Source organism: Drosophila mauritiana, chromosome 3R, assembly GCF_004382145.1.
Source record: "Drosophila mauritiana strain mau12 chromosome 3R, ASM438214v1, whole genome shotgun sequence".
In the NCBI taxonomy this organism is placed as follows: domain Eukaryota; kingdom Metazoa; phylum Arthropoda; class Insecta; order Diptera; family Drosophilidae; genus Drosophila; species Drosophila mauritiana.
Window position 1 is genome coordinate 19351860 of NC_046670.1, and position 26033 is coordinate 19377892.

General features: G+C 44.8%; 5 protein-coding genes and 4 non-coding genes across 11 annotated transcripts; 5 read left to right on the forward strand and 4 right to left on the reverse strand.

The window, feature by feature from the left end:
* Nucleotides 1-23: 23 nt before the first annotated feature.
* Nucleotides 24-1748, reverse strand: LOC117145010. The gene is made up of 2 exons (XM_033310503.1): nucleotides 1633-1748; nucleotides 24-1181 (listed from the first exon to the last, which is right to left on the reverse strand). Exon 2 carries the CDS (start codon nucleotides 1172-1174, stop codon nucleotides 146-148), a length of 1029 nt encoding a protein of 342 aa, XP_033166394.1. The 5' UTR covers nucleotides 1175-1181; nucleotides 1633-1748; the 3' UTR covers nucleotides 24-145.
* A 2397-nt stretch (nucleotides 1749-4145) lies between these two features.
* On the forward strand, nucleotides 4146-4227 carry Trnas-gcu. The gene has a single exon. It is a non-coding gene; the product is annotated as a tRNA-Ser (tRNA).
* Nucleotides 4228-4415: 188 nt separating this feature from the next.
* On the reverse strand, nucleotides 4416-4497 carry Trnas-gcu. The gene has a single exon. It is a non-coding gene; the product is annotated as a tRNA-Ser (tRNA).
* Nucleotides 4498-4801: 304 nt separating this feature from the next.
* Trnas-gcu lies at nucleotides 4802-4883 on the reverse strand. Its single transcript has one exon. It is a non-coding gene; the product is annotated as a tRNA-Ser (tRNA).
* Nucleotides 4884-5200: 317 nt separating this feature from the next.
* Trnas-gcu lies at nucleotides 5201-5282 on the forward strand. The gene has a single exon. It is a non-coding gene; the product is annotated as a tRNA-Ser (tRNA).
* Nucleotides 5283-9779: 4497 nt separating this feature from the next.
* LOC117145118 lies at nucleotides 9780-12549 on the forward strand. Of its 2 annotated transcripts, none has more exons than XM_033310638.1 (2): nucleotides 9780-9899; nucleotides 11935-12549. In XM_033310638.1, exon 2 carries the CDS (start codon nucleotides 11936-11938, stop codon nucleotides 12503-12505), a length of 570 nt encoding a protein of 189 aa, XP_033166529.1. In that variant the 5' UTR covers nucleotides 9780-9899; nucleotide 11935; the 3' UTR covers nucleotides 12506-12549. The 2 variants fall into 2 exon arrangements, with proteins under 2 accessions (XP_033166529.1, XP_033166527.1); XM_033310636.1 differs by lacking the exon at nucleotides 9780-9899 and adding an exon at nucleotides 9963-10478.
* A 748-nt stretch (nucleotides 12550-13297) lies between these two features.
* On the forward strand, nucleotides 13298-15916 carry LOC117144593 (IQ and ubiquitin-like domain-containing protein). Its single transcript, XM_033309873.1, has 7 exons — nucleotides 13298-13831; nucleotides 13886-14141; nucleotides 14204-14421; nucleotides 14487-15130; nucleotides 15195-15307; nucleotides 15369-15553; nucleotides 15609-15916. Exons 1-7 carry the CDS (start codon nucleotides 13392-13394, stop codon nucleotides 15871-15873), a joined length of 2121 nt encoding a protein of 706 aa, XP_033165764.1. The 5' UTR covers nucleotides 13298-13391; the 3' UTR covers nucleotides 15874-15916.
* Nucleotides 15916-18292, reverse strand: LOC117144594 (FAST kinase domain-containing protein 4). Its single transcript, XM_033309874.1, has 7 exons — nucleotides 18207-18292; nucleotides 17836-18031; nucleotides 17062-17772; nucleotides 16752-17001; nucleotides 16416-16690; nucleotides 16293-16362; nucleotides 15916-16233 (listed from the first exon to the last, which is right to left on the reverse strand). Exons 2-7 carry the CDS (start codon nucleotides 18011-18013, stop codon nucleotides 16023-16025), a joined length of 1695 nt encoding a protein of 564 aa, XP_033165765.1. The 5' UTR covers nucleotides 18014-18031; nucleotides 18207-18292; the 3' UTR covers nucleotides 15916-16022.
* A 265-nt stretch (nucleotides 18293-18557) lies between these two features.
* On the forward strand, nucleotides 18558-26011 carry LOC117143117 (clathrin interactor 1). 2 transcript variants are annotated; one of them, XM_033307604.1, is made up of 6 exons: nucleotides 18558-18900; nucleotides 19871-20072; nucleotides 20132-20501; nucleotides 20581-20677; nucleotides 20746-21503; nucleotides 21769-25014. In XM_033307604.1, exons 1-6 carry the CDS (start codon nucleotides 18848-18850, stop codon nucleotides 24534-24536), a joined length of 4248 nt encoding a protein of 1415 aa, XP_033163495.1. In that variant the 5' UTR covers nucleotides 18558-18847; the 3' UTR covers nucleotides 24537-25014. The 2 variants fall into 2 exon arrangements, with proteins under 2 accessions (XP_033163495.1, XP_033163496.1); XM_033307605.1 differs by lacking the exon at nucleotides 21769-25014 and adding an exon at nucleotides 25058-26011 and having other exon boundaries at nucleotides 18562-18900.
* Nucleotides 26012-26033: the final 22 nt, after the last annotated feature.

The following is a 26033-nucleotide window of genomic DNA, read 5'->3' on the forward strand; positions in this document are numbered from 1 at the left end:
TACACCCAATAAAACATTTTTAGTTTCGAAGTGTATATTTTATTAAATTTCTTTTCTCGAGCTTCATTACGATCCAAAAGACGATCTAGTAAATGCATTATGTAATACTTTCAGTTGCTCCCACAGCCATTTGCCTGAAGTGCAATTAGTAGTAGCTCTGCTCGTTGTAGAGCGGACTCAAGTTGTTTGGCAGGATGTAGATGTCCTCGGGACGACCGTTGAACACGAACGGACGCTTGAGCGATGTCAGCTTGGAGTCCTGCTGAGGAACCGGCATGGAGGCGAGTCCAAAGCTCTGCTGAGAGCCTCCGTAACCACCCATCGAAGGCGACGACATGGGTCTGTAGGGATTACTAGGCGTAGGTGGCCGCATTCCATATCCACCGCCACCCAAGCCTGGTGTCAGGGATCCCATCGCCTCACCCGGGGATCCGTTCATTTGGTATACTCCTGTGGGCTTTCCGTTGGCCAGGAAGTTCACGGGTAAATTGAACACGGAGCCGTAGGCGGAGAATGAGGGCATAGGCTGGTAGGTCAGCAGTGGTGAGAATCCGCCGCCAAATGGAGCCGTTGGCATATTGGGCAAAAACATATACGGTGTGGGCGGCAGTCTTACGTAGTAGATGGGTGAATTGCGGGCTGGTGACGCGTGATTGGCCGCAGGACGCCGACCACCGGAGGCTCGTGACATCACCACATCCTCGAGATCGTTGCTGGCGCCAGAAAAGGCGGGATAGAACATATCCGGAGCCAGGTAGAGCGGGACGGGGATGAGCACCGGCTGGGCATAGCCAATGAAGGGCAACATCTTGGGCATGGCATCGTAAGGATTGCCCTGAGGTGCGGCATATGGACTCCAGGGATAGTTGGCAGAGTTGGGCAATCGCGACTCCTGTTTCGACTCCTGCATCATCTGGTAGGGATCGTGTTCCTCCTCGTCCTCCGACTTCAGGTCCTGCTGCTCGCCCAATGCGTCCTGGACATACTGCTGCGTGTGGATCTGCTGTCCCTGCGGCTGTTGTTGTCCTACCTGCAGTCCTGGCTGCGAGGATTGTACCTGCTTCTGTTGGCTCTGCTTCTTCACCAGCTGGGCTAGATTGGCTGCCACAGAGTCGGTCACTAGTTGCTCTAGCACCAGCAGCATTAGTATGATGCTCCACATGTGGTTACCCATTTGATAGCTGTAATTGGATCATGGCATTGGCGGTGAGTAAATCTTCTGTCGATCCCCGACTGACCCCAAGCCCCATTCAAGCTGATTTGCATGCTTCGAGCTAGTTTCTCACACTCCAATTGCGCAACCAGCGGATTTTCCCCCACCAGCACAGGTGAACAACGGAATAAATATGGACAGTACTTTGGAACCCCATCGCCAGCCGAGATCGGAGCAAAAAGTATACCCCAAGCTAATAATTCCTAATTAAATCAAGTAGGCACTTTTGGTTTACTAATATCTACTTATTAAATTGTAATCTACTTTGAAGTAAGGCCGCTATATTTCCATTTCTTTGCCAAGTATGTGATCTTCTTCAAAATATTTTTAAGCCAACACAGCAATTTTGAACAATTACCCTTAATTCGTTGTTTGATGTTTTCACACTTTTTCCACAAACACTTTATATACAAATTTACCTGGTCAGTGAAATGCGTTGATTGCTTAATTTGGCAGGAGAGTCCTAATCGAAATGCTAACGAATCAAAATTGGCCCACTGGTCGGCAGGAGCGTTCAACTGGAAATGAGTGTGATCGCGGCCAGAATCGACGCTTTATATAAGGGGGCCTGGCCAGAATCCCCGCATTCCCAGTTCCCAACTCTCTGCCGACGGCGCCGTCGACGGGAGCTGCGCATGCGCAGCATTGAAGAAGCGAACTCAAGTAGTTAAGTGTGTAGTAAGCAGAGTGTTTGGGCCATAAGTTTGTTTGCATTTGCCGGGCCTTTCTCAGCGATCTAAGGGCATGATTTTGAGGTTCTGTGGCAAGTGATAAATCGGCTAATTGCCGGCGGCTTAAACGCCGGCTTAATTAGCCCTGACTGTGAATAAACCTGCCAGCTGCAAATTATATAAATATCCACATGCACTTGCTGGTGGAATCGCGAGCAATGTTAATTACACCGGCAAAAGGTCCCTCGACTGGTGTAACAAGAGCCCTGCGAGAAACGCCCGCGATTATGCATTTTAATTTTTATGACAGGGCAAAAGAAGACGTCGAGTTTGAGTCGGAGATGGGCTCATTAGTCAATGATATCCGCCCTGCATTCCACATGGCACCTAGCACCAAGCAGATAGCACCTAGTGCCTGCTTAAAGCACCTGCTCCTGCTGATCTAAAGATCTCTTCCCAGTTGCATAATTGAGCATAATTGTGCGATTGCATCGGCGTGCCTACATATTTAGTTAGTGTGCAACTTTATTGTCCGCCTAACGATTACCAGGCAAGAGCCAGTGTAATGCCAGTCAAAGAATCCCAGGCTGGCCAGGAACAAGAAAGGGGGACAGGAGAGAACAGTCTGTCAAACAGGTCATAATTATGCCAGATACTCCAGATACTCCGGTGCAGATAAACCCCTGCAGGCACTATTAATATTCTAATATGAGTAATTTGTTTATTTGTCAAAGCCAGCGGCACTGGCGCCGGCGTTGAGATTAGAGCAATAATAAATTACGCAGCTAATTAAGCGGCGGTTGCAGCAGCAGCAGGAGCAGCAACATCCACGCAGATGCAAAAGATACAGATACATGCCGCAGATTGCGGCGACTGCCGCAACAAGCGACGACAATAACGAACGGTTCGTGTTCTATGTGTGTATTACTATTACTATTACCCAACTCAAGGCACTATTCCAGAGTCCAGCTAAGAACCAAGCCCAAATCCAAGCTCAAGCCCAAGCCCGAACCCGAAGTACTTGGCCAAGCCCCATGCCACACGTAATTAGCCTTGGAATGTCCTTGTGCACGTGACTAGCCCCGCTCCTCAAAGCCCCGGGCGCGAGGATCGCAGTCGCCCTGGTGTGGGGCTAAATATAAAACGCGCGTGCCTGCGGATCATCAAACTTGGCCACTTTCCTAACGAAGCCACGTTAGGTGACAATGTCGTTGACGCACTGCCCGAAAATCTTTGAAAGTCAGCATGGCATCTTGTTATGTTAAAAAATATACGACTATGCAACTCCTGGCTAGTTTTATGGATTTATATCATTATATATATTTAATATTCAGCTTAGTACATTTTATTTATGCAGTAAGTCATATTGTAGTACTACCAGTGGATTTGTGCAGTGTAGAATTGGCAGTACTATCTTGGTATCGGTATTCGGAACGTAAACAACTAACAGCTATCAGGCTACAAGGGTTCATTAACACCAACTGACAGCCTGGACACAAACATGGCCCAAACAAAACGCCGTGCTTGCTGGGACCACGGCTGATGGCCATTGCCATTTAAAAAAGGCAGAAGCTCGCGTATTAAATCATCAGCTTCATCATCATCGCTTCGCTACCGGCACAATCGCTTGAGCATGGCCCATCTAAAGTAAACCACTTTTGTTTTTTACACCAACAGAGAGAGAGATATAAAAAGAAATCGAAGCTAAGACAGAAGATCGGCGGAGAACTGGGTCAGAAGCGGCACGACTGCTGACGAGATTCTGAATTATTGAAAACCCCTCAGGAAGTCGCCCTCCAAACAGACTATGTAAACAAATTACTCAGTATCTAAATACCCTTTATGAAAAAATTTCATCGCGCAATACCTCTGGCTCTATTAGTTGGGTTTTAAGCTCTAAAAGAGTTGTTTGCCTTAAATACCCTTTAGCTGCACTTGAATACTCGCCCCACACGAGCCACACTCAGCTACTTTCTTTAACAGCAAACAAATTCTCGAAAGCCCAATGATGTTGCTTGCAGTTCAATTTGCCAATGCCATTGACCCAATTATTAAACAAACAGTTGAGAGCTTGCTAAAGAAATTGAACAAGCACTTCCGGATAGTGTGGCTGTGATTGGAACTCAGTGTTATCAGTTTAGTTTTCATATTACCTCCTATCATCAAAGGGGTTCAATTAGCTTCAGTTCATATAGATTCTTGATAAGAAGTTGGAAAGGTTTTGGCCAGAAATAGTACTTTTCACAATTAAGCTTTTCGAAGACGAGGTGGCCGAGAGGTTAAGGCGTTGGACTGCTAATCCAATGTGCTCTGCACGCGTGGGTTCGAATCCCATCCTCGTCGAAAATATCCTTTTTAAAAAAAATTTTGCTTTATTGCTCTCTTTCGAGTTATATTTATTTCTTTAATTAATACTTTCATTTAAAAAAAAGTATATTAATTTTAACCCTAGAACAGTTTAAAAATGTATTTTATATGGAGACCAATAAAATAAAATTAAGGATAAAATTAGAAAGTGAAAAAGAAACAACCGACGAGGATGGGATTCGAACCCACGCGTGCAGAGCACATTGGATTAGCAGTCCAACGCCTTAACCTCTCGGCCACCTCGTCATCTTGGAATTCGATGTTTTAGATCGTTTTTTCAAAGAAAGTATGCAAATATTTTGCATTAATAGACTATGCGAATTATGTCCTTAATTTACATAGACTTACCATACATTTTTTAGAAGTTCTTTGATCTTGAAATGCTTTTGCCAATATATATGCTCTTTGCCAATATATTTTATATATTGCTTAGGGTTCTTTATTTGTTCTTATAATTTAAATCAAATTACTATAAAAGTAAATAAATATACCATTTATGCTAAAAATATATGGAAAAGTAAATAAGAATATTACAAAACAAAATAGGGTTCGACGAGGATGGGATTCGAACCCACGCGTGCAGAGCACATTGGATTAGCAGTCCAACGCCTTAACCACTCGGCCACCTCGTCATGTAATTTAGTTGGGCCCAACAGTCCACTCATTCTGAGCGGACAGCAATTTGCGTTGTTATCGACAGCAAGCTGTACATATCAGCATTAGAACATTGTTATTGCGGTGGTTTTTGTAGTTCAGTACTTTATTTTTAACAGCAAAATATACAACAATATGGGTTGCTTGCTTGAAAGTTGGTTGTCTGCTACTTTAAATTGTCATTTTCTCAGACAAAGTGTATAAAAACTAAGCCTTGGAACGACAATAATGAACACTGCTTGCCGGTAAAGCAAGCGGTCCACCAAATGAGCATTTGGCTGCCACGGTTGCATAAGACGAGGTGGCCGAGAGGTTAAGGCGTTGGACTGCTAATCCAATGTGCTCTGCACGCGTGGGTTCGAATCCCATCCTCGTCGTGTTATTTTTATTTTACTTTTTTTTAACATCAACAAAGTTGAAAAACGATTTTTATGTTACCGAAAACTAAAAATAAACGTTGTGTTACGAGTCATTAAAGCACAGACAATAATCCCAGATGCTTATCGTGTTTCAATTGAATTTATAGTTTTACAGCCCCGTTTGCAGACAGGAGACAATAATGGCCATCTCAGCAATTTAAAAGCAATGAAAATAGAAACATTGATAACAGCTTAAGTGTCGCTGATGGTGGAATTGGATGATCTTTTAGATGGAAGATAAGATGCGATGTGTGTGGATGATGCCGGGGCAACCGCTAACTAGATGGATTCTGCAGAAACCGGGTTTATTGACACCGTGAAAAGGGTCATAGCCAGACCAAATGTGACTTGGGATGCCATTAATGGCTCGTTTGGCTCTCAAGGTCGGGTGGTATAGGATGGGATCGGCCGTGGGGCAAATCTTTTTGCAAGCCCTGGCGAGTCGCATTTAGGCCAGCTTTAAAAATGGCAAATACAAACAATGCCCACTCTCGAAATTAAATTCCAATTGAAATAATAGTTCGCTTTTGCTGCCGTCGGCGAGCAGCCAAAACAATATAAGCCGCCGGGTAATTAACGTCGTTTCCAATGATTTCTTTCTCGTCCGCTGGCCGGCTAATTAATGCATTTAACGCAATTACAATACAAACATCAGGGTATATTATGTTTGCCGTTCGGTTGGGATTTCGTCTGCTTTTCCTTTTAACTGGGCAACTGGTTTTCAATTATCTAAATCTTACTTCTCGGTCATTAATGGAAAAGCCAAAGAATTTTTATGCCATTTGATGGGCGACGTGTTAAAATCCTCCGGCCACTGAAAAAGGCCATAAAGCAATTATTTACGATCAATCCGCACATATGTCTATTTTTCGCTTGCTCTGATTGTTACCCACTGGGAAAGTTTCGCTGGTCGGATATATGGCCAGTATAAATCACCAGGTCGAAAAGATATATATCGGTGAAACCTTAATTCGGTGTAGGAGGTGATGATGCTTTCGGAGACCTGATCAAGCTCTATAAGGCTAAGGATTTACATGTCAGCCATGTCAAGATACGCATCTTCAGAGACAATTGATCTTTGATGACAGCCGAAGGTCGAAAGTAATTGATGATCACAGATCTCAAGCACGCCAAATAATAATTACCTATTTTTGTTTTATTCAACTGCCATTACCTTGACATATTTCAGAAACTTTAAAAAACTATTGTATTTCTTGCCAATTTTGTGCCACTATGGTTTCGCAATCCATGTATATTTTATAAAATGTTATAGTTACTTGAAGAAGATATATTTTATAGTTATTAATCAGCATATCTAATCGGTTCTCAAATAAGCTTGTAAAACAGATTGTTGCGATTAGAACTCGACCAGAACACGGGGAATCCCCTAGACTTCTGCTTACTCTCCTATGTACTCACTAAGTCACTCTTTCTTTCTTCGCTGGACAGCTTGAAGAGCTCTTTCCCCGAACCACTTGAGCCCCTGGTTATGACTCAATAGACCCAGACTCAATGGATCTTGGATAGCCAAATGGCAATCCAATTCGCCAGCCAATCGCCCCCATTCGTTGTCGGTGGAGGCCAAGCTCCACTGGAAATCGCAACGCCCATTTTAACCTGCTCCCTGCCCCCGGGGACTTTCACAAAACCCGCGCAAGAATTCGCTAAACGTTTTCGAACGGATGAGCAAATATTGAATTTTGCGGCTGACAATCGATGGCTGGCTGGCTAGCAGGTCTTTTCCTTTCGTTACACTTTTCTTTCTGCGTGCTCCACAAATATTTGACTTTCGATGAAAGTCGCTGAGCTGGCGACGTGTTGGCAGTTATGACCCCGATATCCAGGGGGCTAAACTCTCAGAAATGCCAAGTGCACCGGCGAATCGGGATGGTTGACATAGCGTAGCGGTTGCGTAAGTCTACAGCTTCATTCCGAATGCATTCGATGGATATCCGATGTGGTGTCCACATGCCAAGCACCCCGAATGAGAAAACCAAATCACCGCAGACGCCGGAGGTGGAGATTGGATGGAGGAGGAGACAAAGACTTAGCTTAAGGTGCCCGAACTCCACATGTGAGTCAGTTTATGGGCTCTGTGTGGGTTTAATGAACCTGCGAATTTATCGACAATAAAAGATTCGCTATAATTGGCCCATATATAATCGTTGCGATTTAAGCCGGCTGATTAGTCGCCTTACCGGTGACGTACCTCTGGCGGTGGGTGTTCCCGCCATTCATCTAAATGGATCTCCTAGCCCGACGCTGTGTGTCTTCATAAGCGACTAATTAAAACGTTGCCAATGTAAATGAAGCCTAAGAGCCCCCGCCTCCTCCCCGTCAACTTCACTTCACTTCACGGCGTGCTGGCGAATGCTTAAAAATTCAGTAGCCAAACACGCAAGCGCCAGCAGTCGCAGCCAAGAGACAACATACCAGAGACGAGAGTTGGGAGTTAGTAGTTAAGAGTTAAGAGTGTGTCTGTCATTCAGACGCGAAGACACCGGCCAAGTCTACTGGGTCCCAGTCAGAAACTGAGATCGAGTCTGTTGATGACTTTGGCGAGGTTGATAAACACGACTGTGTTCTGTACACAAGGAAAAACATACAATAATATATTCTCTATAGTGAAAACAAATAATGCACTTAGCTGGCTTATTATCTAATTTATTAAATTCTAAAAAGATATTATAAGCTACATTATAAGCAAATGTTTCCCATTTTCACCATTGAATATCTCTAACTTTTTCGCCAAGTGCACTACCAGCTGTCTGTTTTGGTGCCCCGTGCTGGGGCCATCTATTCGTATTGCTTCCGTCAGCATTAAACATATTACTCTTAATAATGCCTAAAACTCGGTTCACACAAGGCGCCTGAAATGGGTCTGAACCGGAGTATCCGTATCAGTATCAGAATCAGCAGAATCGGAGGCACGAAGACGTTACAGATGCACAGAAAGTGGCGTTTGCAGCTTGTTCGTGATTTGTGTTGGCTAATCGTTAACAATTACAATTAGGCCCCTGACTGACCGTTCTGCTGGCAGGTGGTGCGTGCAGTTGGCTGTGAGAACGGGTATTCTCCATATATCTTTATATATATATATATAGATTCCGATTCCATTGGCCATTTGGCACATGCGAGAGCTTACGCACTTCAACACACACTTTAAACCGGAGGCCTAATTGCCGGGAGTTCTGCTGCCATGGCTAATTAATATTTAAAGTGCCTTAACAACCAGACAGAAGCTGGGAAGTTTTACTCTTGGTGTATATTTGCGGTTATGTCATTTGTTTTATTTTACAGCCCAAACTTTAGATTGTCTCGGTGGTCAAGAGCGCTGGTGAAAGATGTCTGGGCCCTGGGAAAGTTGGAAATGTTTTTACGTAAGCCTCCACCGTGTTAGTTGCTTTTACTTGTTTAATTTACGGCTCATAAAACTGTGCATCAAAAGGAAGTCATTTAATTAAAGCACCATTGCTCAATATGGGCCATATGCGAATTTTCAGATATCTACCAAGGATATGTCTAGATCAATCGGTTTTAATCAACCAACACTACCAATTTGTAATAATGCCACGAACACCATTTGCCAATCCAATTATGCATAAATCCCTTGGAGCGCCACACGCATCGCAGGGTTCTTGGGGAGTTGAAGTTGGAGTTGCCCGGTGGCCTGTCAATAAGCCAAACCGAAAAAGCACCCCAAGCCACTGGGAAAAGAGAAAAGCAGACCGGACCGAGACCTAAAACCCTACCTCAACGAAGGCTTCGTGTTACCACCAGCTGCTTTTGTTGTCGTAGGCTCATTTGTAACTAATTTGTGCACAGTATCGGAAAGACAAAGGAGCTGCCAAGTGAACTAGACGCCGATTCCAATCCCGAGCTGAAGTCGAGCACAAGCTCTTAACCCTCGTTCTTACAAAAGATATTAGTATTATCATAATACTTTTTGTCAGGCGCCTTTCTTATAACAATGGGCATCGTTTATCACATTTCAAATGAGTTGGGAGTTAAAAGCATAATGAGGTACATTAAATAACAATATAAACGAAATTTGCGAAAACTAAGAATAGTAAGAAAAAATCTAAAATTCACAAATTGATTTGTAAACATTATTCAATCCGTGTTATCAAAACAAACGGAGAAAAGATTGAAATGTATGCAAATATATACAGTTGTATATCTGAAATTTGTACCAATTAGTTAAAGATGAATAATATTATTATTAACAAGCAGTATTCAAATCTACAAAATTTAAAAACTAATACATTTTTGAAATGCTTCATAAAAATATAATTTATATTATTTCAATGTTTTTTTAAGTTAGGTTTATATTTTGAAATTAGGAAAAGGATGTAAGCACGGGTTAAGGACCTGTCCCCTATCTTTCTATTTCTTCAGGGGCTTTAAGAAGCTGCCCACCGAGTTGTAATCCAATCGAGAGCCGACCGACTGGCCAAGTGGTGTTGGATTTCCTGCTCAGTTCTGGTCGGAGAACTGCAAGGCTGATGAATTTGTTAAGCAAATGGCACATGCGGGGCAGGCAAATCCCACCAAGTGCACTTTGCAAGTGTAACAGTAAGTGGACAAACAATAAACTGGCTAATTTATGGCCGCTCATCATCCGAGATCATCTGCCACCCGGAGAACCAGTTAATTCTCCGGTCTTCATCGGCTGGGACCTCACACAATAATAAATCCAGTTGCCGCTGATGACGACAGAAAGGCAGCGAAGTCGGCAGAGGCGGCGGCAGCGAAGTCGGCACTGATTTTTGATTTAAGAAGAAAAAGAGAAAAAAACAAATTACAAACAGTCCGCAGATCTCATTTATTTGCCGCACGCCGAGGCGTTCACAACGTTCAAAAGCTGCGCGCTCAAGCTACAAAAAAAATAAAAAATACAGAAGCATCGGCAAGCAGTGCGAGAAAACACGAAAAGTGCATTTAAGATATTCGCTTTAAAATTTAAATGATCCAACCATAAACGTGATAGAACGTGTGCCTACCATTACGCATAAATTAATTTCCACTATCTAATGAAGTAAACATCTTCGCTTGAAGGACACTTTGGCAATAAATTGTACAATCGACAAATATAATTAAGGAAAATCACTAATCAACAAATCCAACCGGCAGCTGCAGTCTTAGCCATTTAAAGTGAGTGCGATTAGAATAAAGACGTATGCCCATAAAAACACATTAAAGCATTTGCATTTGACGGCTGGCAGGCGGTTCTCTAATAAGTTTATAATTGCTGCCCGTCCGCATCGAGTTTGCTGCCTAAGTCTTTCGCTTGCAGCAAGTTCGCTGCCTGAGTCTTTCGCTTCGCCCGTTTCGAGTTCGTTGCCTAAGTCTTTCGTCTTTCACCAGAGAGGAGCGTGATATGATTAATCATGGCTAGCATCACGAAAATGACCTTGGCAATGCCGTTGATATAGGCGCAAAGTAAAACAGCCTTAGATAATTGAAGTCAGTGAGTGGACAAATTAAATTTAGTTTTTCCAGTTTCTATTTCCTGAACTGTGCGAAGTGCGAGTCATTAGGGTTTCGAACAATTAAATTGTAATGAGCTTAGGCGTAATGTGTGTGGTCTCTCGAATTTCACATCTTGCTCTTTTGGCTTCTATTATCACAGTGATCCCTGAGCACCGCAATCATATATCATATATCATGCGGGGCTTGTGCTCAGCAAACCAAACAAATTCCCAACTTTCTGCAATTTGTCTTGGGCGCATATTTTGTCGGGATTTCTGCCAGACACAAGAACTAGACAAATGTCTTTATCGGAAAAACATAAACCTGATGTGATTTGCCTAGCCCACAATCTGTTGAAACGGTGGGCGAACCGCAGACGCCCCTGGATAGCCCCAAAAACCGTGTTATCCACTTCGATCCCAAGTTTTTCGGTTGTTGCGCCGATCAATTTATTTTTTTTTACTGGCTCATTAATCACTGAAGCGTTGAAATCTGCGCCGCGGATGGCGCTCGACTCGCTCATTAGCGTAATTGCTCTGCCGGCGTCGCTTTGATTAGCGTGCATTAAATGCTTTCATTTAAATCAAATCGAAACGAAAATTATCTCTGGCATGTGAGTGTTTCGGTTTTCATGTGTACACATGTGGCGAACGTGAGAAACTTACAATGTAAAGGCGAAACATTTTGCGCTTTGATGCGCACAGACAATTTATTTGTTATTTAATTATTCGGCTTTGGCATGTGACTTGCAGAAAATCGCATTGGTTGCCATTACTATTATTATTGTGATCGCGGGCACTTCGAGTTCGCCACTTCGGTTGCCACCCCATCGATCAAAACCTTGAACAATCGGACAACCCGTCGAGTGGGGCGTGGGTGGCACTCAGCACTTTCATTGCCCGTCGCCTTGACATTCTCCCACCTCTCACAAATATTTACCCGGCTAACTGGCCTTTTCTACTTTTATTATTAATTCAATTTTGTAGTTACAAAAATACTCCGCTTTGGATATTTTTTTAATTTTCCAATTTAATCTGAACGCTTTGTGGGAAAAACACTGCTCTTTGATAAGCCAATTTTAATAATTATTTTAAATATTTTTTTATCCGGTCCCACCAACCTTTGTGCTCATTTTCAGAATGTCACCGTTGCTTCCACTGGCATCGCTAATCATCTTGGCCAATTTGGTGGCAGCTCGACCCTATTCCTATGGTCCACGGGCAGAAGCGCCTCCCACGAGATTGGCCAACCGGATTGTGGTGCAGTCGCCCTCGCTGGACAACTTGTATATGGACTACGTGGTCACATCAAAGCCGCTGAATCTGCGCAAGTACAACAAGAACGGCAGTAAGACGAAAAAAACGAAAAAGGATTCGAAAATATATTACATACCCGTACCCCCACTGCCCTTCCGCCACATACCCGGCATCGGCTTGGACTATCAGCCGATGAAAATCAATCCCATCCTCCACGAGTCGGAGAGCACAACGAGGAAGACCACAACGGTTCGACCACCGACGACGACGACATCTAGCCCCAATCTGGATCATCGGAATCCGAGCAAAGTACTTCGAGTGCAACACCTCAAGGATTACTACTTCAATGGGCGTCCGCATCGACTGCAGGTGGCCCATGCCGATAAGAAGTCCGGACTGACAGCCCTTAACCTGAAATCCAACTTTTACTACAACAAAAACATTATTTATTAGTACTGTTAGTTAGAAAATAATAAAAACACAAGAAAGCCCTAAAATTGCTTTGAATTTCGTTGTTTGCTAAGCGAATCTGTTAAGCGGCTTTTGAATGGAACCCACCTTAAAAAGGAAATCGCAAAACCTTTCAATTGGATCGCATTTCCTATGAGCGGAATTGACAAAACCCCCGATTTGGGTCAAAATCAAGCGAAAGAAATCTCTAAAAGCCGAGAGGGGCCATTAAATTTGATGATATCTGTTCGGATCATGATATAAGAGTTAAGCATCATTATTAAGTCGGCTTCCGCTTCGGTAGCATCATCGGTAGCTGAAAATCATCTTCACGTGTGGTCCGACCATCTGTCCAATCCATTTAGTAAAAGTAATTACTGTCACCGTTGTCTTTGCGCATGCCAAATGCTACGAGTTGTGCAATAAATAATAATAAATAATAAGGCGCTGAAAAATGGTCAATCGAAGTGGGTAGACTTCGAAATCGGGGCAATTAGAAAATCTGTATGGGAATGCAAATTCGTTAATAGCAATTGGAGTTGAGGAGCTCATTAGATGATTGGGTGCTTTCACTCATGGAAATTTATTGCGAATGCGTGTGAAAAATTAAGTACAGTTGAAGAAATTCTTTATGTGGAGCTTCTTGAACGAAGCTGATTAAGTTTGATACCACAAAATTGGAGCTTCAGCGGCTTTTCGGCCTACAACCCGTTGCCACAACAGGGCGCCTAGCAGCGGCTGTGGAGCTATTGAACAAACTTGTGGCCCCCAGCCGAGGCCATCCTCATTTGGCTATATCTCAGCAGGCAGTTTTCAGCCTCATTTCGGAATTAACTGAACTACAAACTATTATTCTCCAACAATCAACAGATATATTTTGGGTGGCAAGATGAGTGCGGAGGAGCGTGCTCGGGGGTATGTGTGCAATGTGCAACTGCATGTGGAGCCCAGCGAACGTCCCAAGTTGCCACCAGGGTGTCCCCCTCCTCTGGATTCACGGAGTACTGAATCGGAGCCGCAGCACTCGGAAGAATGCTGCGTGGAACTGGAGAATGTGACTGTAAAGTTTCGGCTATCGGATTCCGAAATCCTGGCCCAAGTTTATCCCAACTGTATGCTTCTGGGCGAGATAAAACAGGATCTTGCTCGCAAGTTTGAAGTGGCACCGGAATGGCTCGTCCTCCGACAGGATAATCGCATTCTCTGCAACTCCGTGCCTTTGAACTCCACTGCCCTAGATGAGTACGGCATTCATGAGTTCCAACTGGAGATGAACAAGGGGGGTAGAGAGGATCAGACCTCCAAGCTAGATCTGGATGTGTACTATGAGTAGGTGAAGCAAATGGCATTACTGAACCAATTTTACACTTAACCTTCTATCAGCAAACACCGTCTGGCCGACTTTATCACTGTCCAGATCTCTGGTGATGACACCCAGGATGGCCAGTCCAAAACCGTGGTCGTAGAGATCGAGAATGCGGCCATAGTCAAGCCATTCCTCTGTGGCTATCGGGATCAAAATACGGGCAAGGAGTACTTGGACGCATTTACCCAAACTGGCCCGTACTTTGACAAGATGAAGTACAGGAAGTACAAGACCAGGGATACTCAGACATGGGAGCAAAAGGAAAAGACTCTGGTATGTCCAACAAACTTTGATTTATGTATATTGCAATCAATTATAGCAACATTTTTTTTTAGAACACAGCCCATGAGCAATCGGTGCAATGCCATCTGGATGGCATTAATATACTATATGTTTCCGCCGCCAATGACTTTACCATAGTTCCTGGCAAGTACCAGACTTTTGCCCAGAAGGAGCGCGCAGAGCGGAAGCTCGAAAAGATTTTGCTCATCCAGCGAAACTGGAGGCGCTGGATTTTGTGGAAATATATTCATCTGCGGGCGCAAGATTATCGGTAGGTGGATTATATTCAATTTAAATTATGAAACTTAAATATCTCATCTTATACACCCCCAACAGTCGCCTGGTGCAGAATCGCGAGCATGAGGATGAGCGGTATGAGAAGTGCGTGGAGCAGCGCATGGAGCGACACCGGGTGATCAAGCAATTCCCACGCAACAAGGATGACTTCGATCTTCTCTATGCTGAGGTGGCTCGTTGGAAAAAGGCGGAGCTGAAGCGTATTACCGCCAACTATGAGGGGCCTGCTCGCATTGCCGAGGTGAACATCCTGCTGGACAAGGAGATTCAGCTGCTTAATGGCGTGGAGCGGCAGCGTAATCTCGTCTACAAGGCCATGGAGGATTTTCGCAAGGATCAGTTGCTAAAGGAGATGGGCAAACCGATCGAGTGGGTCGGCTACAAGGACTCCAAAATCCACATGGATCTGTTGAGCACACAGCGAGTTCGCTTCCTCACCGAGATCTACAAGGATCTGCGAAAGCCGCGCAGCAAGGAGGACCGCTTGGACTTCATCCGACAAGTCATGGCAGTGCTCACCGAGGAGACTTGCTTCCCGAATTTTCCCGAACTCTTTGATCTCTTTGATCGCGAAAAGAATCTTTTGCTCTATGCCAAGTCCTTTGACGTGGAAATCTTGCGCAAACGCCAGACAATGCTCTTTTTCGATCTCATAAAGTTCCAAAAGGGCGAGCCCAAACAAAGTAGGTGTTGATCATACGTATACATCTATATATTGTATTAATTCTTCGAAATTGTGATACTTAGGGATTCCATCGCGCATGTGCATTGTATGCAAAAAGGTCAAGACCTATGCCGAGTTTGCCATTCGGACACGTCAGAGCCATGTGGACACCTGCAAGCACTGTTACTATCTAAAGGTGCGTTCTTCCTTATCGCACATTTTAAATATTGTTATCCAAAATGTTCCCATACACATAGCTTATTGCTACTGAGAACACCGTGTACCAGTCCATTCTACGGTGCATCCATCGGGATGAGCGAAAACGCAAGTGCACCACATCCTTTGCATTTGTAATGCAGCCAGATGATGTTCGCCACATCATAGACAAAATATGGCATGGACATTCGGCTCTAAGCAAGACAGAGAATCTCAGTGAACTAAGGTAACCTTCACAATGAAGTGTTTAAAAATCAAACTCAAAAATATATCTATTTTAGATTGCCGCGTTGGAACAAGAGCGATGACTGGGCACCGTGGAACTGTATTTGCCTGACGGAACGGGAGACACGAGATCACTACAAGATCGATGACATTGAGAAGGTGTATGATCCCAAGTTCGTTTTGCACATCGGTAATCTTCACATGCTGGCTCGCAGCCTATTCCACACCTTAGCTGCTGTGGCCACCGAGTTCCAGGAGACGGGCCAATGGTGGAAAGTGGGCATGAACAAGCAACGTTCCAGTAAACTGGATGCCGTCTAAACTATGTGGTTAAAAAGACTCCCAGTAACTCACCCTTCGAAATTTGGGTTTAGCTTGTAATTCAGCGCCTAATTTAACATTTACAAAATTTAAACAATTCAAATATTGATCAATCATTACAAGAAAAATTAAATAAACTATAACTGCAATTATTTGCTACTTGCAATCGCCTTGAACTTTGACTCCAAATACTGAACGCGTTTCAGTAGTTTGTCACTGGTGCTGAACTCATTATAGGGCACGGGAATAACGTGGTAACCACTCTTTTCTAGCAGGTCAAATGTCAGATTCGTAACGCCGCTGCCACAGCGATGCGTTCCGTGGCATATGTCATGGAAATCGATGACCATCAGCGCCACCCTGAAATCAAGTTTCATTAATTATAATCAAGTTGATTGATAAATCGAGTTATAACTTGCCTTATTGCATTCGGATTTTCTTTGTCCAAAGGCAGGGGGTTTTTGTTAGCATCAAAATGGCACAGTGCATCTGAAACGACAGTTAATCAGGAAAATGGTACAGATTAATAAAAACTCTCTTACCTATGAGGAAGCCCATTTTAGTGTCTACAGCGGTTTGTAAATGATTGCTGGCCGGCAGCAGACTTTTCAGTGCATCTAGCATTCCATTTATTAGCACTTGCTTTGCTTTAGGATGCGCCATGGGCACCTGATAGGCAGGACTGTCAGTGGGCAATAGTGGACCCTTGTAATCTGTGGCTATTAACTGGGCATAGCTATTCAAGTTGAGTAGCCTCATTTTGGAGGTAGCTGTGACCCCAGCTTTGTCCTTTTTCAACGTCTCTAGGAAGTCCGCACTGAAAGTAATTAAAAATTAAAGTTTTAATTCGAAATTTTCAAGCATTTCTATGAACAAACCTCAAAACAGAAGCCAAGTGGCCGTGTTCTACTAGACCCAGCATTGTTAGCGACCACACAAAGCTCAACCACTCGGATTGCTTGGTAAAATCCTCGCGGACTATAGACTTTACTAGCTTTTTGCTCACTTCCTCCAGTTGAGCGCTTTTGAAGTTTAGCAAGGCCGAGGTAAGGAAATAGGCACTGAGATCTTGTGGGCGACAGATTTCACTATTCTTTAAAAGCCACTGCGTCAGTGATTCCAAGATATCTAACGAAAAATTAATCATTAATCACAAATTTGTTTTGGTATGTTGATATCCGAGCTAACCCAAATCGCGGTATCGTAAAATTCCCAGGCTGGTAATAATGGATCCCACAACGGCAGACTTCTCCACATTCTTAGGCAGTGCCGATTGCACATCTGCACATACTTTGGCGCTCAGAACAGAATCCTGGAAATTCAACGTGGACATGGCGAACAGCACATCCCCCGCTTGCTTTAAGTCCAGCGATTCCGACGCGCTGCTGATATTAAAGGCCAGGGAGCGCAAGAGAGGAGTACTACGCCTCTTCCGCTGGGCTAGGGTGCTCATCACCTTGACCATCTGGGGCAGACTGATGCTAGCTATCAGCTTAGCGGCCTCATCATCACCAGCCACGCCAAGCACCGTGTTTAGGTCATCTGTTCGGAATCCGGATATCCGCTTGGCCGTCCCATTCTCGTCTAGGTCCTTGTTGTTAGCACCATTATTTTTCGGAACCGTCCGGCCCAACATCCGGCAAATACGTAGGAACCTTGTGTCGTTCTCAAATTCCGAGATCTTTACTCGATTCAAGGTGCTCCACTCGGCCAGGATGGAGACAATTCTGAGGGCATGCTTCCTCGAGAAGCCATTGTTGTTCTCCGTGATAGTTAGCAGTCCATTGACTGTCTTTGCGTTGATGATACGCTCATCGATCTTGCTGGAGGCTTGGCTTTTGCTCTCATCTTTGGGATTGTCGTTTCTGAGGGATTCGAAAGCAGCGGCTACCATGTTGCCTGGAATAAGGATTGCGTGGATACCAATTAGTAAGGAGGACAAAAATTTGAGAATCTACCTACCCCTGGGCTTTTTGGCCGCCTCCTCCACTGCCGGCGCGCGTGCTTCCGGCTCCACTGCATCCAACTGTCCTCCAGTTGGGGCCACGGGAATGCCCGCTGCCCGGACACTGCTGCTGAAGGCTGCACGGCGGTACAACTGGGTGACAAAACTGCCGGCAAAACGTTGTAGTCCCAACATTTTCAGTCAATTCACACGCTGCAAGAGACCACAGAAGTTTACATAACCTTTTTGTTTACATTTTCAGCGGCCAAGAAGGGGCTTTACAAAGCACGCCAATGATATAGGCTTATATTCATGACTTCAACAGTCTTATTTCCCCTGATATCCTTCACGTTTCATTTAGTAATATCATTTATTTAAGTAAACTTTCCTATTGAACGTTGAGAATCCACAGATGACAGCAGCGTTCAGCTGATGCTAGTGTAGGGTAAAGCCCGTCGGCTGCATGCAAAGCTTTTGTAACACTGGTCGCGAACTGTGCTGCCAACTCAGCATTTTGTAGCTAGACTTGGCGTTTTTTAATCCGCAACTTAGAGATCATTGCATGGGCTTTCCATTATTTGGTAAATGCTTCCAATTTTATAAAAATACCAATTTCTCTTTGAGCTATAATAAAATAAAAACTAATCTTTTATTGAACTATTTACAGCACAAACTTATAAAGCTAATTTTGATTAATAAAGGCTACAGCTATTTATCGGATTTAGCTACACTTGAACAGTGAGAGTTGGCAACACTGCTTGCAACACTGGACACGACAGCTCACCAAATATTAGCTGCTGTGATTTTGTTTTACAATTTTGGTTTAAATTTTTACATTTTTGTTTGCGAAAAGCGCGGGTGCGAGACAGGTGCGCAGTTTCCATGCAAAAGTGCAAATCGTCAGCTGCGAAACAGTCAGAAAACGGCACGCCAAGCGAAAACGAGTTCGACGTCTTGTTGTAGTTGGATTTTCCAGCCACTTTTCGACGAGATTGTGTGAAAAATTCCGTAGCATTCGATAGCCTCAAAATGGTGGATAAGTTCATCAGCATGTGGAAAGTGCGCGAATTGGCGGACAAGGTGTAAGTGATCAGGAATATATAGGATATATCCATACGTATATATAATGGGATGTGTGTATAACATTCCCTTAACGCCGAAGTGAATGTAAAGACTCCCACGCCCCAAGTTCCCTGATTTCCCGCCACGCCCCCAACTCCTCAAGGATTTCAAAAGCTCTATGTCATGCAGAAATGCCTAATAATTCATGAAGATATCTTACTTATGGATGAACTGCATCGGGGTGCTGGATTAGGTTCACGTTTTTAACTGCTTTCAAGGTTGTTCTCCATTCCAAGCGAGCTTTACCAACACAGCCGCATTCCGATATGGATATCCATGTGTATATGCTGGCTTTGTGCGTGTGTGTGGAACTTTATCAAGAAACAATTTGTTTGCTTTCGACTGCCCAAATAAAACAAAATGTTTTCACCTGTGTTAACAGCTCCACTTCCAGGCTTTCCAGTGAAATGGGTGTTTCTGTTTCCCCATCGAATTATTAATTATGGGTGTCCCCATTCACCTGCGCCTTTTATGGGGTAGTTGTTTCTAAAAAAGAGCCCATAGTTCGAATAAATAATGGGAAGGCAATGGTGCCTCGATAGCCAGCACCGAACTCATTAGGTTAAGTGCGCGGGTACACTTTTCCTAGGGCTTATCTCGAACTGATAAGGAACACCTAGCTGGCCCATTTGCGACAATTGGCCCTCTTCCATCACGTTTCGAACGTCTATCAACGTCGTAGCCAAGCCATGCGTATTACTTACTTATCTGCAACTGGGCATTGTAAATCCGTATCGTCACACACCGTTTACTTAAAAATACCAGTTCTGATTAACTGCCCCTCTATCTATTTGATTATCTATTCGATTAAGTTTATTCAATACTTACCTAAATAGCCATTATTTAAGAAAACAAAAGTTCTGCGAGGAACATCGTAAAATGGTTTATAGTTACTTTAAAATAAAATAATGATTGTCTTCTCACTTGCAGCACCAATGTCGTGATGAATTACACGGAAACGGAGGGCAAGGTGCGGGAAGCTACCAACGATGATCCGTGGGGGCCTACAGGACCCCTCATGCAGGAATTGGCCTACTCCACCTTCTCATACGAAACATTCCCGGAGGTGATGTCTATGCTGTGGAAGCGCATGCTGCAGGACAATAAAACCAACTGGCGACGCACCTACAAGGTAAAGTTTTCAACTAAAGCTGATAAATATAGAGCTAACGAATACATTTTTACTTACAGAGCCTCCTTCTGCTAAACTATTTGGTGCGAAACGGCTCTGAGCGGGTGGTAACCTCCTCTCGGGAGCACATCTACGATCTGCGCTCGCTGGAGAACTATACGTTCACCGACGAGGGCGGCAAGGATCAGGGTATTAATGTTAGGCATAAGGTACGAGAGCTTATAGACTTTATTCAGGACGATGATCGTTTGCGCGAGGAGCGCAAAAAGGCAAAGAAGAACAAGGACAAGTACATCGGCATGAGCAGCGACGCCATGGGCATGCGAAGCGGTGGCTACAGCGGCTATAGTGGTGGCTCTGGAGGAGGCGGCGGTGGTAGCGGAGGCTACAATGATGGCGATTACCGCTCTAGTCGTGGAGACAATTGGTGTAAGCTAGCAGTTTTTTTTTTAAAGATTTTAATCCAAATATTGTTTGTGTATTATTGATATTCATGATTTTTCTTCAGACTCCGACAAAAGCGCCGACAAGGATCGGTATGAGGATGATGATACTCATTACGATGGAGAGCGAGAAGGATCCGACAGCGATTCACCCAGTCCAAGGCAAGTGTTCACTTTGCCAGTTAACCAGTTGTATAGGATATACAATCTATCTTCTCTTCTCCCCGCAGACGTAACTATCGATACAATGACCGTGCAAGTCCCGCCGAAGTGGCCAGTGAGGCCAAACCTTCCAGCCTCAACATGAACATTCGTTCGAAGACCGTCAGTTCCCCTGTCTCTAAGCAGCCCACTTCAACGGCTTCTGCCAAGCCAGCGCTGTCCCAGAAGAAGATCGATCTGGGTGCGGCGGCAAACTTCGGAAAGCCAGCTCCTGGCGGTGCTGCTGGCATCCACTCGCCAACTCACCGTGACACTCCCACCAGCGTGGACTTGATGGGCGGCGCTTCGCCATCGCCGTCTGCTTCCAAGGCAAACAATAATACGCAAAGCAATAACAACGATCTGCTGGACGATCTGTTCAAGACCTGCTCGCCACCGCCGGGGCAGGAGAAGACGCTAAACAGTGCTGCCGTGATTGTGGATGACGATGATGACTTCAATCCGCGCGCCAGCGATGCTAGCCAGCAGGAATTCGGCGACTTCGCCGCTGCTTTCGGGCAACCCTCAGCGGGATCGACGATCAGTGAGCCACCATCAACGGGCTTGGTTCCGGCTGCGAACGATGAGTTCGCCGACTTTGCGGCGTTCCAAGGCTCGACAACGTCGACCTCTGCGCTGGACGGTAATTTGCTGAAGACTGCCACGCCGGCGAACGATTCGTTTGACCTGTTTAATTCAGCTCCCACCTCGACGGCAGCAGCCACAACGGCTACAGATCTCCTGGCAGGCCTGGGCGATCTGTCCATTCACCAAAGCATGCCCATGGGTGAGTTGTAGTTTGATTCTTGTAGCTTAACATAGTCTTAAATTTGAAGTAGGTTTAAGATTAGAGTAATTGCCTTGGCCTTAGTCACTTCATGATATATTTAGGTATCGCTGCATGAAGGTGCGCCTTCCGAGCTTGACTAGAGCCGTTATCTCTACCTCGAGCTCCACAGCCCACACAAAGATACACTATCTCATCCTCCCACATATAAACGGCAACATTTTCCAATCGGATGCACTCGTTCTCTTCTCGTTCTCTCTCGTAGCTGTTGAAGAGCAGTTGGCATCCAGTAATGATTCGATGTCGTCGGCTTCCCCACAGCCACCACCTGAGGCAGTGCGTCTGGCTTTTTCCAAGGCTCAGAAGCAGTTGCGCGATTTAATGCAGGTCCAGAGCGCTTCAGCCGTTGCCCAAGTGGCAGCCATTCTGGGTGAACTGCATAACTCAAACGCACTGCCCGGATTTACCACACCAGAGCAGTTGGTTGGCCTCGATCGTCTGACGTGCGACTGGAGCTGTCTTGCCCATGGAGAGTATGCCGCATTGCTGAATCAATTGACAGAGCTATTCAGCCAGGATTGGCCAGAGCCATCGCAGGATGTCGAAGTCCTTAACATTTTTAAACTGGATCACAGCTTTGATTATGTATCGGTTGCCTTTGAGTCGCTTCAGACTAGATTGGATAAGTTTCCCAGTACAATTAGTTCCTTTCTGGAAAACATGGTTAAGGATGAGAGCCTAATTTCTATCGCCTTGCTGCACATCTCCCGCCAGAGAGCGTCCTTGATGCAGCGCTTTGCGCGGACTATCAAAGTTATGCCGGAAAGAAAAGTGGAGGAGCTGGATGCCCAGGTGAAAGCGTTCTTTCAATTGCTTATCAGTCTGCCAGCCCAGGTGGCCAATCGACTAGGAAGAAGATTGCCGGAGACGTTTGCTCCAGTTTCTTATCAGAAACTGTTGCTGCGCCAGTGGCTGAAATCCTTGCACTTTGTCCTACAGTGCGATGATAATGCGGAATACTTTGATTTGGAACCGTACTCCTGGCTTTTGTCACAGGCTATAAACCTAATTTACGATGGTCCAACTTTGGAAAGCATCCTACGAGTACTTAAGGACTACGCGGTGGCTCCCAGAGGAAGAAAAGTAGTGCATACCATCTTAAGAGAATTGGATCCCGCTGCTTGCCTAAAAACGGCACAATCGGCCCTTTCTGCGGGATTGAATCTGTACGTTCTTATAGGTGCTGCTACTTTGGAAACACCTCATTGGAAGCATTGCCTGCTCCAGAAGTTGCCTCTTCAACGCACACCCGTGGATAATAAGCAGCTTAAAACATTGGCCAGTTATCTTAACGCCGTAGCTCCTGCTCAACTGCAGATTCTTTTGAATCAGTTGCTTGGAATCTGGTCGAAGCGCATTTCCTTGCAGAAACTGGGCAGCCAAGAACACTTGGCTATATCCAAATTGCTTGTGTTGGCGGGAAAATGCCTTTGTAGGAATCTTGAAACGGATTTGAACATCAAGCGTCAGCTCCACGATGGACTCAGCAACCATCTGCAGTCCCCAGATGCACTGCAGCGTCATGTAGGAATGAAGACCGTGGAGCTAATTTTCAATTTTATTGCCTTGCCTGATACGAAGGAGGATGATCGCTTACGATTCGACTACGATTCATTTAAGGGTACATTTCATTGGCACATCTTCGAAGAGTTTGATGAACTGGGTCAGTTTGAAAGCTCGAGCAAAACTGAGCTAGATGAGAAGCCTTGTGAGGATCAGCAGAAGCAATTGGAACTACATCTCAGTGACTTTATGAGTACTTCAGAGCAGAAGGAGCCACAGAAGCCGAATATTGAAATAAAACCAAAGCCCGCTCCCAAAAATCAGAATGTGAACATGCAGCTGGACTCGGATGACGACGAGCCACTGGATGAAGACGATGATGATTTGAAACCCTACGACATGACCAACGATACAACCACCACCATTGATCAGCGTCCCAAATTCGTCATCGACTTACTGCACCTGCTTCGAGAGAAAGTGGAAAATTATCAGGTGTTCGAAGGAGCCATGGGCACAGCGGAGCAACTTATACGGGGCCAGCTGGCCAAGCATGATACTCAGTTGGCCTTGGATCTGCTAAAACTTTTCTTGGTCATGGAAATGCAGTTCTACTATGAGCAATTCGAACGTACGCAATTTAAGTGTTGCGTGGCCATTTGTGTGGCTCATCCTGGTCCCTGTGCCGAGTACTTATGCCGCCAGTTCCACACGGATAACTCCTGCTATTCGGCCAGTGTCCGTATTCTGATGCTTCAGGTACTGGCAGCAACGGCGAAAGAACTTTCTGGCGATGAAAACAAGCAGGATGAGATGGAAATTCTGGATGTTGTACCACCGGCAGCCAAGCAGCCCCGAAAGTTCGAATTTCAGCAGGAGGAGGAGAGTCCGGCCGCTCGTCTGGCCGCTGCCCAAAGGATCATCCGCGACCGGCTGCGGGCCAAGACGAAGAGATATTTCAGCAAGCCCAAAGCTGGAGATCGAACGGAGAAGGCCAATTCATTTCACCCCGTTGCCGGTACATTTTTCTTCAGTTTGGTGCGGGGACAGCGCACCCGGCAGATGCTTTACGTAAAATACGAAAACATTTCTCACGACATCGACACCCAGTTGCTTGTTAACCTGCTACACACCCTGTCCGTGCTGGTCATGTGCTCCCAAAACTGTCCACTGCTGCCGGCGATGACCCGCGAGGTCTTTGACCTGTGCGCCTTTGTACGATTCAATGCCGAGGCTCGCGTCCGAGCGGCCACACTGCAGCTAATAGGAATCGCCTTGGTCACCACACCAGCTCATGTGCTGGCCCAGCACTTTGCGGAGTCGTTGAACGAACTGCAGCGCTGGCTGAATGACTTCATAAGATCGCCTTTGGTGGGCGGAGAGACTTCGGAGGAATGTCGTGAGCTGGCCCAAAGCATTCTGGACACCTGCTACAAACTCTTTGACACAGCCGCCATGGAACAGGCTGCCTAATGTGGCGATCAACAAGTTTTGAAAGCAGCATATAGAGTGTTAAGAGATTTAAAATATTAAAACTGTATTTAAAATACAATAAGCATATTTCTTGTTACGGAAAAACGAACAATTATTTACCGAAATATTCAGAGTCGTAATCGTTAATATTTCCGAATTAATATAATATCATTATATGATCAAATACAAGATTACTTCATACTTTACATCAATTCTCATACAAACGTAAACGCTGTGTCCTTAAACATTTTCTTATTATTGTAAAACACTAATAATAGACTCGAAAGAGAGATATGTATTTGCTAGAAATAAGATAATAGTTCGAGGAATTATTGTTTAATTATCTCTCGTCCTCGATGCCATTGTATTGCAGGTATACATATATGGATTTACTTCATTTAAACTACTTTCTTTTGTTTATTTGTTTTTCTCCTACTGCATATTTGTATTGCAAACCACACACACATTGGATCCAATATTAAACCCCGAATAACATTATTATTGCTTTTGTTTTTTTCCAGACAATATGATGCCTCCCATTGCCGCCGTCACGGGCAATAATCTGCTCCAGCCCATGTCGGTGACCAATAATAACAATAATACCAACGGGGGCGCAGTCCCCGCTGCTGCCAGTGCTCAGTCCACCGCTGTGGGCGCCACCTGGTCGGGCGACCTGAAGGGCGGCAAGATGAACATTGACCTGGACAACCTGCTGATGAGCAAGTCGGGCAAGCCCAGTGCCCCGGCCCCTTCGATGAATGCCCTGAAGACCAACAGTCCGGCAAAGGCGCCACTGAATGTGCAGACGGGTGGCGGATTCCCTGGACTGTCGCCAATGACCAGTCCGAACATTTTTGGGGCTCCGGCACCGCAACAAAGCATTCCACAAAACCAATCAGCATTTGCCAACTTTGGAGCGTTCCAGCAGCAGCAGCAGCAGAATCACAGCAATAATAACAATAATAGCTCGTCGGCATTCGACTTGTTTCAATGATATTTTTTAGCCTAATTTAACCCAATCCGCCTTGAACCTACTACCCAAAATGTCCACTCTCACATTCACATTTCCACGATCGCTAAACTTGTCAGTTCTATATATTATTTACGTTTTCCTTTCCCCCTTGCTGTACAAAGTTTGCGACACGTGCAATTTGTTGCTAAATTCGTTGTTAAACAATTTACCCCCGATGCAATTTTCCGGATCAAACCCATTAATTCCACATCCGTCCTGATCGTCCACTCGGAATTTGAAAGTCGTCATCAAATGCAATACACAGAGTAGTTGAATAATGGTTGTACTGATTTGTTAGCACAACGCGCGGACGGACGGCTGAGCGATCCAACATTGAAATTGTTAAACAAAATACTACACGTAATGAAATCAAACAATTTTAGCAATAGTTAACGTTACGATGTGTCTGTATATAAATTGAATGTAAAGCAAATATGAAATATAAAAAAATTGAAACCAATAATTATGATAGTCTCTTGATTTAA